The sequence below is a fragment of the Emydura macquarii genome, unplaced genomic scaffold (assembly GCF_026122565.2).
Source record: "Emydura macquarii macquarii isolate MOO-44397 ecotype Brisbane River unplaced genomic scaffold, CSIRO-AGI_Emac_v2 contig_1043, whole genome shotgun sequence".
NCBI lineage: Eukaryota > Metazoa > Chordata > Testudines > Chelidae > Emydura > Emydura macquarii.
The window spans coordinates 6,952,445-6,966,243 of NW_027131180.1; the positions used below are offsets into that span (position 1 = coordinate 6,952,445).

The window sequence follows — 13,799 nt, forward strand, 5'->3', positions numbered from 1 at the left end:
TGCGCATTAACATGATGAATGTAGTATAAAAACCTTGATAAGATGCCTCCCTGAGCAGGAATGAAGTGCCACTTCTTCAGCATATGAAGTTTGAAACCTAAAGTATTGATCCAACAGCAGCGCAAGTTCTGTGATCTAATAAAGGACATCATTTGGTGCCTGCAAAGCCATTGTATGGTGAAAAGACTCTTCAGCTTTTGAGACTGAGTGCCATTGCTCTAAGTGAATTGCTATTTCAAGCCTTGTGGTATTACGCTAGAAAACTTTATAGGATTGGAGAACTTCAGCAGCAGTGAGAACAGAACACCCTTTCCAAACCCTTATTATAATAGTGTTGTGGCAGATGTGGAGCTGCTATGAATACTGATATTAATTTTTTAATATCATATGTGACTTGGCCAAGGTAGTTTCCATACTGTTATATTGAATTAATAAAATTTTCTATGTCAGTGTATTGAGCTAGCTTAATATACGGGCTGCTGGAAAAACAAGCAAGAAGGCAACGCAATTGCTCCCAGGTAAAAAAGCTCTGGCACACGTTTGAAAGCTGATAGGATATAAGATCCTCAAAGCTTTTTCCAGTGAAGTTGCAAACCTTGTTTTTGCCAATGCTGGGGGTTAATCAAATGATTGTAAACAGTTAAAGTGCTGTTTTCTCTGAGAAGAAGTGATTAGAAAGACTGAGCTGCATCTAAAGGATTCACTCCCTGGGGCAGTGATTCACTCCCTCCTACTTCCCGTCCCCCAGTGGTAGATGGATAGATGCCTTTTAAACTAGATACGAGCATAGTTTGTCTATTGTATTTAAGACCATTTTTCTCTTAAATGTTTTTTGTTTTAAGTAAATAATACTTAGCTTTAAGAAGGGTATTTGGTCACTGACCCAGGAGGGCACAGAACTGCAGGTACTGAACTTAAATCAGGCTTGTTGAGGTAATCATGGTTAGCATCTGGGAACCAAGGCCCAATCTGAGAGTGAGAGAGAGCCAGAAGCTTGAAGGGGCTGTGCTCCAAAGAGGTCAGACATGTTAGCCTAGTAACTCTGACAACTGTGTTAAAGTGAGGTTTGCAAAGTTTAAACCTGAGAAGCTAGGTATACTATGCAAATAAAAATGATTTGTGTTCCTTTTGTTTCTCTTTAGTAAAGCCATCAATGCCTGAAACAACAGCACTAGGAGCTGCAATGGCAGCTGGAGCTGCAGAAGGAGTTGGAGTTTGGAGTCTGAATCCTGGGGATTTGACAGCAGTGACATGGGAACGATTTGAACCACAGATCAATCCTGAGGGTAAAAAAAGAAATTTGAAGTCTGAATTTAAAAATGATCCAAAAAACCCCCAAACTCCTTTCTGTCAGCATACTTGTAAATGTAAACTGAATGTTTGGCCAAACTCTGTCGTTTCTTGATGCAGTTGAACACCCCAGTATAAAAATGGTTATTGATAATTAGCAGTACAGATCCTCAGACTGCAGTGACAAGTCTGCAGTGCTTGATGCTTGTGGCTTTTTAGGAGGAAGGTGTGGATTTTGAACTGCTTGCTTTGCCAATAGTTGAGCAATAATGATGGAGCAGGCAAAAATGACTTAATGCCATCATTCTTGTATAGGAGCTTGTCATTTAGTGTGACTGGGTTTGGGGTTTAACCAATTAAAAATTCATAAAAACCCATTTCACCCTCTGATTCCCCAGTGCTGAAAATTATTGGCAGAAGAAGCTAGTGACCCCTAAAGATTCCACACAGTTTTGGGATTTCAGGGCTGCAGAAGGGGCTGGTGAGTCTTGCCCAGATGCTCAGGGTTTAGCTGATGGCCATATTTGGAGTTGGGAAGGTATTTTCCCCTCACGGTAGATTGGCAGAAGCCGTGGGGTTTTTTTTGCCTTCCTCTACAGCATGAAGCATGGGGTCACCTGCTGGTGGGTTCTCTGTATCTTGAAGCATTTAAACCATGATTGGAGGATTTCAATAACTCAGTCATAGGTAAGGGGTCTACTATGGAAGTGGGTGGTGAGGTTCTGTGATCTACGCTGTGCAGGAGGTCAGACTAGATGATCATAATGGTCCCTTCTGACCTTAGTCTGAGTCTAACTTTTTATAATTTTAGGAGAAACCTCTTCTATGTAGAGTAGGTTTTTATCTTTAAAATTAGGCCACTGTTCTAACTAATGTGTCATCTTGCACCTGTTCTTAGATACTTCTGGAGACAGAAACTTAGCATTATAATATAATTAATACACATTCAAGACTCAAGCATTTCTCCCTTGTTAGTTTTTGTCTTAATGTTTGGTTGCATATGCTCTTTGCACAACCTTCCTGTCTGCCTGTTTTTTAACAGCAATACATTTCTATCCATTCCCTCTCCACTCTGGTATCTTAACTTCAAAGGATTTGAAACTGACTACTACTGCTTCAATTTGGATTATACTTAAAAACCTGTCTAGTGAATTTGTAGAGGGAAAAGATGAGTTTTAAGGCCTAATTCTCCACTGCCCATATCCCAGCATAGTTGTTTTACCTGTGTTAAAACGTTAAGTCAGAATGGCAGCATCTTGCATCCATTCTGCACAGATATAAATACTAACCCTAATGACACAGAGAGTACCCTTATAAAGTTTGCAGATGATACCAAGCTTGTAAGCGCTTTGGAGGAGAGGAATGGAATTTAAATTGACCTTGACAAACTGGAGAAATGGTCTGAAATAAATAGGGTGAAATAGAATGAGGACAAATGCAAATTACTAGACTTAGGAAGGAATAATCAATTGCAGAAATGGGAAATGACTGCCTAGGAAGGAGTGCAGCAGAAAAGGATCTGGGTTATAGTGGGTCACAAACTAAATGTAAGTGCACACTGTAATACCGCAAAAAAAAGCAAACATCATTCTGGGGTGTATTAGCAGGAGTGTTATAAGCAAGACATGAGACGTAATTCTTCTGCACTAACCAGCACAGATAAGGCCTTAGCTGGAGTACTGTTCAGTTCTGGGCACCACACTTGGGAAAGATATAGACAAATTGGAGAAAGTCAAGAGGAGAGCAACAGATGATTAAAGGTCTAGAGAATGTGACCTATGAGGAAAGATTGAAAAAAGTGGGTGTGTTTAGTCTGTAGAAGAGAAGATTGGGGAGGCAAGGGGGAGCATGACAACAGTCTTCAAGTACATACAAGGTTGTTATAAATTGTTCTTAACCACTAAGGACAGGACAAGAAGTAATGGGCTTCGATTGCAGCAAGGGAGATTTAGGTTAGACATTAGGAAAAAGCTTTCTAACTGTCGGGTAGTTAAGCACTGGAACAAATTACCGAGGGAGGTAGACAAACACCAGTTAGGAATGGTCTAGCTAATACTTAGTCCTGACTCAATGAAGGGTACTGGACAGGTGCCTTCCAGTCCTGCATTTCTAAGTGAAGTGCAGTAGAGAATATAGTCTGTAATCCTTACTCCGTAAATGTTTGGAATTGTGATGAATTGATAAATTGCTAGTTGCGCATGCATTAGTTTTTTTTAATAGAGGTTTTAATTTTAAAACCTACTATTCCAGAGATTCAGTTGTAATGGGAATGATTTCTTAAGTAACTGCTGTGTACTCTTTGAGAAATCTTTGCAAGACAAAGATTTTTAAGGGTGAATTTTAATGTGTGGAGAAACTGAAGTGAAAATACATTAATTCCTCCTTCATGATTCCAGAAAGTGAATATCGCTATGCCAGGTGGAAGAAGGCTGTAATGAAATCAATGGGCTGGGAGACATCTGAACCTCATGGAAATGGTAAACTCTTATATTTTATAATTCACTGATTAGCACAAGTTGAATGTCCTCCAAAACATCAGTAGCCCTCTATATTACGGACATGTATTTTTCTCCTGTAAAAGACAGAAAAAATCCTCTTGCTTCCGGTTCTTTCAAAAATTGCTTTTTTGTTAAATTTTAGCACTTGGTAACACTGAACTACCTAGCTCTGCTTCTAACCAAACAGCATTTTAACATTTAAAAGTCTTTTTCTCAGAAGCTCTGAAAACAAGTAAAAACAAGGTATTTAACTTTGGGATTAGTGATTCCTTTTAAAATATAAACCTTTTCAGTTGAAAGGATAATGACCTATTTCCTTGTTGGCATTATCAGATCCTTTAGTTTAATTGAAAAATATATTGCTTGCAGTAAAAGGACGATGGAAGTAAAACAAATCCAACAGGAAGTAAATGGATTTTACTATGTAATTTTTAAGGAGATTTACTAGTAACGTTTAAGTTGCTGTAAAGATATTTAAATCATGGGCATGTAAACCAAGAGCAGACTGTAGCTTCCTCTGAACTGCATCAGTAAAGAAGTCTGCAGTAAGAGAGCACATCCAGTATAATGCTGGAACAGCTATGAGTTAGTACAGTGGTTTTCAAACACTTTGATAACATGGTCCCATGCTACAAAAGGAAAATGTTTCAGGACCCCACTGTCCCATGTCCATGGGGAGAGGGTAGAAGGAGAGGAGAGAGAGGGTGGTCACAACTCCTTGAAACCTGTTTGTGACCCACAGGTTGAGAATCCATGAACTAGTTGTTATGAAGTAAAAATAACATGTGACTGACTATAATGCCTCATGCAGAGAAAACCACAAACATTTCTGAAGGACTAAGCAGTAGCTACATTTTAAAAGTAGCATATCATTTCATACTGTGGTATTAACAAGTCCAATTTAAACAAAGGCTGCTCCAATGCTACTGCCTGATTTGGGATGTAATCATCCACTGATTAAGAATAGTCTTGTATGCCTAGATTCAGGCCTATAAAATAAGGCTTTTTTTTTTTTTTTTTTTTTTTTAATTTGAGCTAAATGAACTATAGAAGTGGTCCAGTGCAGCATACTGTCCTAGAGAGAGAGAAGTTGCAACTTAAGATTCATGCAAAACTCATTCTCAACTCCTGTTGTTAAAGTAAATGAAAAGCTCAGTGAAAGTATTTCTGACAATAGTTGAGCTAGACTACATTTTTTACTCAGGGAGGGAGAGAGAATTAAAGCACACAATGCTATATGTATTTTTCTAGAGCACTCAAATACAACTATATTGCAATGTTACAAAAATCGATTTAAGAACCAAAAGCAAGAGAAAATGAAGAGCTTGAGAGAAGCATTTTGAAAGAAGGAAGCTGCAGCAACTTGAGGGAATGATTTTGCTCCTTAGGACAGTTTAAATGCAAATGAATTGGACATTTTATTAATTCAATAGAAGTTTAAACAGTCAGTTCATTCCAATTTTTTTAAAAAAGAATTGGACTGGGTAAATGTACCTCATTTAATGTCACAGGCACAAAAACCAATTTATCTGGAATGTCTAGAAGAGCAAATACATAATCTTAGTACAAGTGACTAAAATTCCTTTTCAGTAACTGTCCGTTGTGATTCGGACTCCTTACATGGGACAAATTCTAGTATCAAAATCCCTAGCAGTTGGAAAATGAAGTGTGTATACAGTGTGTTTTCCCATTAATGGAATTTAAAATTTTGCCAGCCCTCAAAAAATATGCTTAGATTGCTTTTCATGTAAAGTGATAAGCAGAATATAACTATTTACCAAAATCTGTTTACAGTGATCTCAGATTACCACTGGGAGAATATTTAGTCTTTGCTTTCACTCTTGTTTTGGAATTGTTGCTGTTTGCTTTCTGCTTGTCCGTGAGCATTTTATGCTGAATAATGTTACAGATGGGCTCTATCTAAATAACTGAAAGCTAGAGAATTCTGGACCTAAATTCAAATTTGTGTGGCTTGGGCTTCTCTCTCATTATATGGTGTGCATGTAAAACTTTTGGTAGCATTTTTGCAGATGTTACTGCTCTTTTGTAACTTTTTTGCTGTTTGTATGATTCTTAACACAAATTTTGCAATTTATATGTATTTCTCTTTTGATTTGCTTGACTGGAATCTCCTTCTGCTGGATGACATCAGGTGACTCTAGTATCTTCTCTAGTCTGCCTTTGGGTTTTTATATAGTGAGTAGCATGATAATGTTAATCGGAGCAAAGTACATCTCAGGTTAGTTATTTGAACTAGATAATTCTACAAGGTCTCTATGCTAGTTTAAATATACTTATCTTCCATTTGTTCTTAATGTTGCTTATGCACACAAAGAAAAGAAAAAAACCTATAATTAAGAAAATTTAGGTGAATGCTGTCATTCTGTCTGGAACTCATCCCATTGTGCTGTAAGTTTTTATGCCGAATTCTCACCTGAAGCAGGAGTTCTGCATAAAAACTTGGACAGTATATTCCATGGTGCTTAGCTTTTGGTATTTGTACATCTAGTATACAAAATGTACCTTTTGGAGCACCCTGACAGAGGATATTAATCTCTGCAGTAGCATAGCATAACTGAGAGTTGAAAAGAAGTACAGGCTAAAATTCTTATTTTATTTAAATTACATTGAGGGCCTGGTTTAAAGTCCAAAACGGTCAAATGTATTTTCAGCTCTCCTTGAAAGAGGTATAGGAGTTCAAAAAATTTGAATGTGTTTTCTGTTCTGATCTTCTTGGAGCTATTGGTCTGTTTGTACAGATTTAGCAAATTAAGCAGCTTCTTTATTTTGTTCATCTACAAGTTTTGTAGTCTTCTCTTGATCCTCCAATATAACTAACTAGATTTGTCCATGTGTATAAAGAGGAGAAGACAGCCTAATAGGCCGATGCATAACAATTAATTTTTTTAATGGGATGAATAGTGTGCATATGCAGTAAATATTTATTTTCAGTCACAGTTAACTTTCTTTTAAACAAAAGATCAATTGTAGATTAACAAGGTTTAAAAATAGTCTTTGAATAGCAGAAACAAGTGTTTTATATACATTATTTTGTGCTCTTACAATATAGAGACCTATATGGCTTATTTTGAGCGTTTGGTTCTAAAAAATAAAAAAGGCACGTTTTCAGCCTGAAGCAGATATTGAACAGCATAGTGGCCATAAATTCCTGAAATAGTGTTTATGAAACACTGACCAAACCCTTAATGACTCCGGAACACTGTTCTAGTGATCTGAAAATAATTTGTCTCTGTTCAGTCTGTTACTCATACTACTGTTCAATGCTATTTTTTTTCTTGCATGGTCTTCAAAGACTTTATGGTCTTTAAAGACTGTATGTGGCCTGCATGTGCGTGAAAATTGTATGACAAAAATCAAATTGACTGGCTTGCCTTTGATTTACTAACTCCAGAACATATCTGAAAATGAGTTGATGAGCTACCACTTAAGAATGCTCTATCCGCTTTAGGAGGGTCTTGGCTGAAAAACCCGTTACAAGTCAGTACTTCATAAAACAAATTTGTACAAATAACTCACTTTTTAACAAGCCAAATGAGGAAACGCTTCAGTTTTAATTGCAGTACTGGTTCCTGGCCACACGTGGGACACCTACAACAATATACAACTTGAAATTAGAAAGCCGGTTAATACTTTCCCCTGTTCTGCTTGTTATGATTATTATTTTTCAAAATGTTGGGCTTGTTTGTTTAAAGATGCTTTATCCAGTAATCTAAGTGCATATCTAAACTCACAAACTTGGAACCAATGTCAATCTAATTCCTTCCTACCCACTAAAACTAAGTCTTGTCAGCTCTTATGTGACCCCTGCAGGAATAAAGGCCTGGGAAAACAGAATCTGAATCACTCTGACCTTCAGATCATGTTCCTCCTTTTATTTTCAAGTTGTCATGAGGTGAGGGAGCACTAAGTAAAGACAAACTTTAAAGAATAGCTCAGGTTTTGAAGTGAAATTAAGGCAATCATGCGTAGATGGCCTTTTAAAGTAGTATTTACATGGTAGGCTCCAAAGGAAAAAATATAAAATTGAAATTGGTTAACAAACTCAAAAGGAAACAATCCCTTAATTAGAAGGGACTTCCATCTTAAAACAATCTTAAATCCCAAACCACATTTGGCCACATTCTTTATTTACAGCAGTGGAACCCCATTGACTCCTTCAGTGTGTCTTGATGAGTGCATTGGAGCTGCAGTGTCAATTAGAAGATGATTTACTTAATTTAACTGAGGGTTACATTTCCTGCCCTGTATACAGTGAATCAGCACCAAGCAACAACACTACTGTTAATCATGTGTCTTCCTGGTATCCTTGTGATGCTAAAGCTACAACTGTGAGAGCAATCTCTCTCCTTGCTACTACAGTATCTGGAGCACTAGTGCAGCAACGCTATTTTATGCAGAGGCTGCCAAATTGTAAATTGTCCTTATTGTAGTAGTTTCATCACTGCATTTCACTGTATCAGAAATCGAACAGGAATCACTTAATTATTAACACCTAAAGACCTCAGCATATGACCCTTGCTCCAGGGGAAAAAGGACTAATGGTACATCTAAAAATGTTTTCATTGTAACTTACTTATGCAGCATGCTGAGTCCTTGTGCTGTGATCATATTAGTTTTATTTTTTTAAGCTTAGCAGTTTGACTTGTCACTTGATATAAGATCTCTAACCCAAAAACAAACCAAAAAACCACCCAAATCTTGGGTGACATTTGAAGTTGCACTAATTATTTTAGTGATTTTCTTATTTTGGTGAAAATTAGCCTTCTTTCCTTCGAGTCAGAACTGAAGCAATGCTTCAGCATGGTGTATTGTGCTGTCCAAGTTGCCTCCTCTGAAAGATGGTATAAACAGATGACTTAGCTGCATCTGGTTAAGATCACTTGGTTTTATCCCCACAAAGGGCAGCATCAGCCCTGCTGATAAGGCAACATTCCAAAACAAGTCATATAATTCTGCCTACCTAGTTCCTCTGCTATCTCACATGGATGGGACATTCTTCCTCATCTTTTGTCTCTTAAATTGTTCTGCGTTCTGGTGACCACTGCATTCAACCACAGAAATGGCTGCAAAATTGCAAACTAGTTATAGATAGGCATAATTGCACCCACCACTGAAAGGCAGAAAAAGCTATACAAATTTGGTTAAAATATGATTTCCTAAACTGTTGAAAGCTGAGCCCTACTTCAAGAAAATGAAGCTGATGTCCCATTTTAACCCCTCCATGTGGTGTTAAAAGCTTACCTATCTTGTATGTCGTCGTCTTTCCCCACTACACACACCAAGAGACACAGCCCACGCACTGGGGCATGGACAGTTACAACAGTATGCATTGGCCATGTGAAACATCTAGTTACAGCCTCATTTTTGTAAATTGCTGAAAGCCAGTTAAAATTACAAATAATTCCTTTTATATCATAACTGAATTAAAGATATATTTTATGGTACCTTCTGTATTTCTGATCCTTAATCTTTTCTATTTAAGGAATTGACAAATAAGGCTACCTAACGGATTACCAGGATACGGCCTCTTTGGTTTATGAATGAAGAGAATCCAGTTACCTCCCAATATGATGACACTGTTTGTATACTAGTTAATTTATAAACCCATCTGTTGTCTGGACCTTGAGAGACATCCAAGGGGTGGATTTGTTACTTAAAATAAGTAAAGTAAGCCTCCCCCCCCCACCCCCCCACACACAGATGCTCTTCTTTTCTCCACCCTGACCCCCCATTTAAGTATCCTTTCAAGCTCCATAGGCCCTAACTTAGTTTGAAGAAGTGTCATAAAGAAAAGTTGTAACCTTTCTAATTGTTGATACTTGATCATAATGCACTATGTCATAAAATAGTTAAATTATTTTTCCCAGCTGCTGTGAATTTAGTTCCATTTCTATGGTTGCTAAAAGCATTTTTTGTTCAGTGTCCCCTGGACTGAAACATCTCTCTTTGTATAGATTTTTCATCTATACCAACCGGACACTTTAATATTTGCTGGCAATGTCTACAGATGCTTTTTAAAAAAAAAATTGATCAAAACATTAAATAACGTTTGATTTGTCTATTGCATACATTCATGGGATGATCATTGATAAGAACTATTTAAGACACTAAATCTTATAACTTTCTCTCTTGGAAGGGGGTAGGGAGAATCACTTTTTTTTTAATAGGTCAGTTTTGTACATTTGCATTGTTTTGAAAGCCAGATTTTACACAGGCACACTGTCCACAGGAGAGCCTCCTAGTCCTTAACAGTTAAAGTGATACCTATTGACCCTTGTTGTCCAGTGCTGCATTTGGTCTTGTCTCATCCCAGGTTAGGATATTTGGATAATACATGTTGCACAAAACTTTATGTAAACAGCAATAGCTGCATCTTTAACAGGGTCCACTCTAAATGAGTCATTCTCCTTCATCCCTTTCTTCTCTTGATCACAGAGTGTATCTTAGGGACCAAAAGCTGCTTTTGAATTTGAATGACCATGTTTTTCCTTAACAATAAGCTTTTCTTGTGCCCTGAAACGTGATTTTTGCAAGCCCAAATCCAAGGTTTGGGATATCCAAACTTGGATATCCAAAACTGGGCATTTAAGGTCTAGGCTGCAGACTTAGAAATGGCCTTCAATCCACTTAGAAATTTAGACTCTGATATATCTAAACAGATAGTCATCTAACATGATCATAGGAAAAGTGCCACTAGATTCTTTTCAGTCTGACAGTAACATAAATTGTTTAAAAGTTTATTTGCTAGAGCAGAGAAAATCTATTCTTGCAAAGGCAAGATGATGCTAATGTTACCGTGACACTGAGGAGGAGAGTCAATGTGGGAACTTTCAAAATAAATGACAAGAATGGTTCTCATAGGTGCATTAGGAGCTAAAGGGAGTGCTTTTGTATTCAACAGATCTCTCCTGGTCTGTTTTATGCAAACGCAGACATTCTTTGTTTCTTTAATAAATTGTAAAGGATGAGCTAGTAGAGAATATGAAGTATTGGAGCTGTACTTGGAGAAGTTCAGGTCTGTACAGTGTAATTAACATAAACTGCCTTTTCTTAAGTGCAATGAAGTCTGAAAACACCTGCTTTTTTAAACATGTTCACTGAGGAATATATTTTCCTATTGGTGTATATATTACTGGTTGATATTAATTGGAATTTTATGCATTGGTGGACATATATAACCTCCCTTCATACCCAGAATTTATTCACTCAGTCCTTATGTCACTTGAATGTACTTTGTCCACAATGATTTCTGTAAATACTTAGTATTTGGATACATGTAGCAATGAAGGCTTCTGGTTTTCAGTATGTATTGAGGTGTATCTGTAGAAGTATATTGGAGGAGTGTCATCAGTAAATAATGGTAAAACGATCAAGCTCCTCAACTTCTACACAGTTCTCAAACTTCATACACTTTGTGACTTATTCTCTACAAGTCACATCTACACTACAAGGACTATACCAGCGTAGCTACAGTGCCGTAGTTATGCCAGTTTAGTTCTGTACTGTGGAGGCAGCCTGCACTGACAGTGTTTCCATTGGCATAGGAACAGCACTTTGCCAGGTGACAGTATCTTGGTTGATTGGAAGCATGCTTCTGTTGACCTAGCTGTGTCTACACAGGGTGTTAGGTTGGTATAGCTACATCGCTGGGGGGGGGGATTTTTCACATCCCTGAGTAGTGTAGTTATGTTGACCTAACCCCCAGTGTAGACCAGCCCTAACACCAGGGTGCAATGTAGTGCTAATAGCCCCGGGAGGACACAGATTAGGGGCAGTGAATACCTTAGAAAGTGGGGGTTTACTTTCCAAATATTTATTTTCTCTAAATTAATGCTGAAACAGGAAACCTGAAATAAGTAATGAATCTGAAATCATTAATTTCATTTTGTTGCCTTTTATGCTGGTGTGTGTGCTTTTTGCATACAGTATTCATTCTGCTGTTTTTCTGACATCAAACCTGTTGTGAGATGATGCTGTTCCAATTGCAGTTTCAGTGAGTAAATGACTGTAACTTATTTTTTGTGAGATTCAAATTACTGTTGCAAATATTTTTTTAAAAGTATTACTTCAACACCATTGTTAATTTTCTACCAAAATAGCTTAAACTGTAAATAATTTGAAAACCTGTTCAAGTAAATTGTGTGAATAGAAGTTGACTTTTTTCTATATGTTGCAAGATTTATAAATTCTTTTTTGAGAAACACATTGAAATACCATGAATAAATTGGCATAAAATTTGTCTCCGCTCTTGCTTGCAGATGTGTGTTTGCAGAGGAAAACATGAATGAGAACTTTACATGCAGTATACCATATGTACTCCAAGAGGTGTAATACAATCTAAATCGTCCACCCCCCATTTATTCATCTCTGGATAAAATCTTATTTTCCAAAATTCACTTCATTGGTTCTGCCACTTGCTCTTACTTGGCCTGATCAGTGGCATTTTCAGTCATAAAGATCAGATTTGAAAGTGCTTTGATTTTTCATTTCTAGGTTATTGAAGGAAATAGGACTATTGTGTGCTGAGGAGCCAGTGGGAGGTGGTGGTGGGGTAAAAGACTATGATTTAGAGTTATTGTCGCAGAATAGGGAGTCGTATGTGAGTAGGTGAGTGCAGCTGCATGGGACTATGGATTTTGGGGGGGGGGGGGGGAAGAAATCTCTCTCTCTTAAATAGATAGAAAGGGGTGTTACCTGTGTATGGTAACTCTTGTTCTCTGAGTGTATATTGTCTCCAAACGCACACTCTGGGTATATGGCTACTACAGACTCTACTTAAATGTAAATTGCTGTCTGTCTGGTCCTGGAACCTTTTTGAGTAGTAGCTGGGGGGATGCATGCAAGTCCCTTGCCACTATATTCCACAAATCCATGTCTGGAACTTGCTGCCAAATCTACTCCTGAGGGAATTCTATGCCAAAAATAAAAATTCTGAGCAGAATATATTAAAAATCTGCAGTCAATAAATAAATGTAGGGGCTCCAGCATAGTAGTGGGGAGCACAGGCCACTGGCTTCATGGAGATGGGAGATCACTCTCCAGTCCTTCCCCACCCCAAGGACATGGACTCTGGGGTGAGGCTGCACCTGACCCTGACAGCCCGAAGGCTGGGCTTGCCTCAGAAACGCCCTGGGCCCTGCCTTGCTGTGCCAGGTGTGGGCAGATAGGCTCAGTTCAGCCAGATCCAAGTGTGGGGTCAGAGGTTCTGTGTGGGGTAAGCTGGGTGCAGGCAGCTTGGGGGGGGGGGGGTTGGGTGGATGGGCTCATTGCCCCTACACCCAGAATCCCCCATTGGGATTGTGCAGGGGGTTCCAAGTTAAGATGGTTGGGGCTTATTGGGGGGGGGGGAAAAGGGCTCAGCAGGGTGGTCTGGGTGTACAAGGGGTGGGACCTGGCAGGGTGGGGGTTCAAGTGCAGAGAGTTCAGTCGGGGGTGGTCTGGGTACAGGGGGTGGGGAGGGGCTCGGCAGGGTGGTGGGTGTATGTGTGCAGAAGATGAGGCTCAGCAGTGTGGGAGGTTGGGGGGGGGCTCAGTGCGGGGGTGCTTGGGGGTGGGGGTCTGGGTGCAGCTCATTAGGCTCAATCTGAAGAGGTGCAAAAGGCTCAGTGTGACAGTCCTGGGCCAGGGGGTGTTCAATGGTCTGGGGATTTGTGTGGGGGACTCGGCAGAGGGTGGTCTGGGTGCAGGGGGCTCCAAGTACATGGATGGGGGCCCAGTGGGAGGGTGATGCTCTGAGGGGGCATCCAGTTGCACAGGGAATGGGTGAATGGTGGAGATGTTACCTGTACAGCGACCCCTCCCCCTGCAGCTGAAGAGAGATGGGGCCAGGAAGCATGGGGGAATGCTGAGCTTCCTGAAGCCAGGAGTGGTTTCTAGGGATGGGTCTATGCAGTGGAAGAGGAAGTCCTGTCCTCGCCCAGCCCAACCGGGACTAGCAGCTGAGCCCTAATGTAAGAGGCATAGGTTAGGGCATCCCTAGCCCTGCCACCC

The 13,799-nt window shown here is 39.2% G+C and overlaps 1 protein-coding gene across 2 annotated transcripts in view; it reads left to right on the top strand.

The window, feature by feature from the left end:
- GK (glycerol kinase) overlaps nucleotides 1-12,048 on the top strand; it is a 46,149-nt gene extending 34,101 nt beyond the window's left edge. Inside the window, exons 17-20 of one of the 2 annotated variants that reach the window (XM_067545066.1) lie at nucleotides 1,143-1,286; nucleotides 3,687-3,767; nucleotides 5,941-6,027; nucleotides 9,292-12,048. In XM_067545066.1, coding sequence (XP_067401167.1) covers nucleotides 1,143-1,286; nucleotides 3,687-3,767; nucleotides 5,941-6,027; nucleotides 9,292-9,305 — 326 coding nt within the window. In that variant the 3' untranslated portion in view covers nucleotides 9,306-12,048. The remainder of the gene's footprint in view (nucleotides 1-1,142; nucleotides 1,287-3,686; nucleotides 3,768-5,940; nucleotides 6,028-9,291) is intronic. The other variant, XM_067545067.1, reaches the window with a different exon arrangement.
- Nucleotides 12,049-13,799: the final 1,751 nt, after the last annotated feature.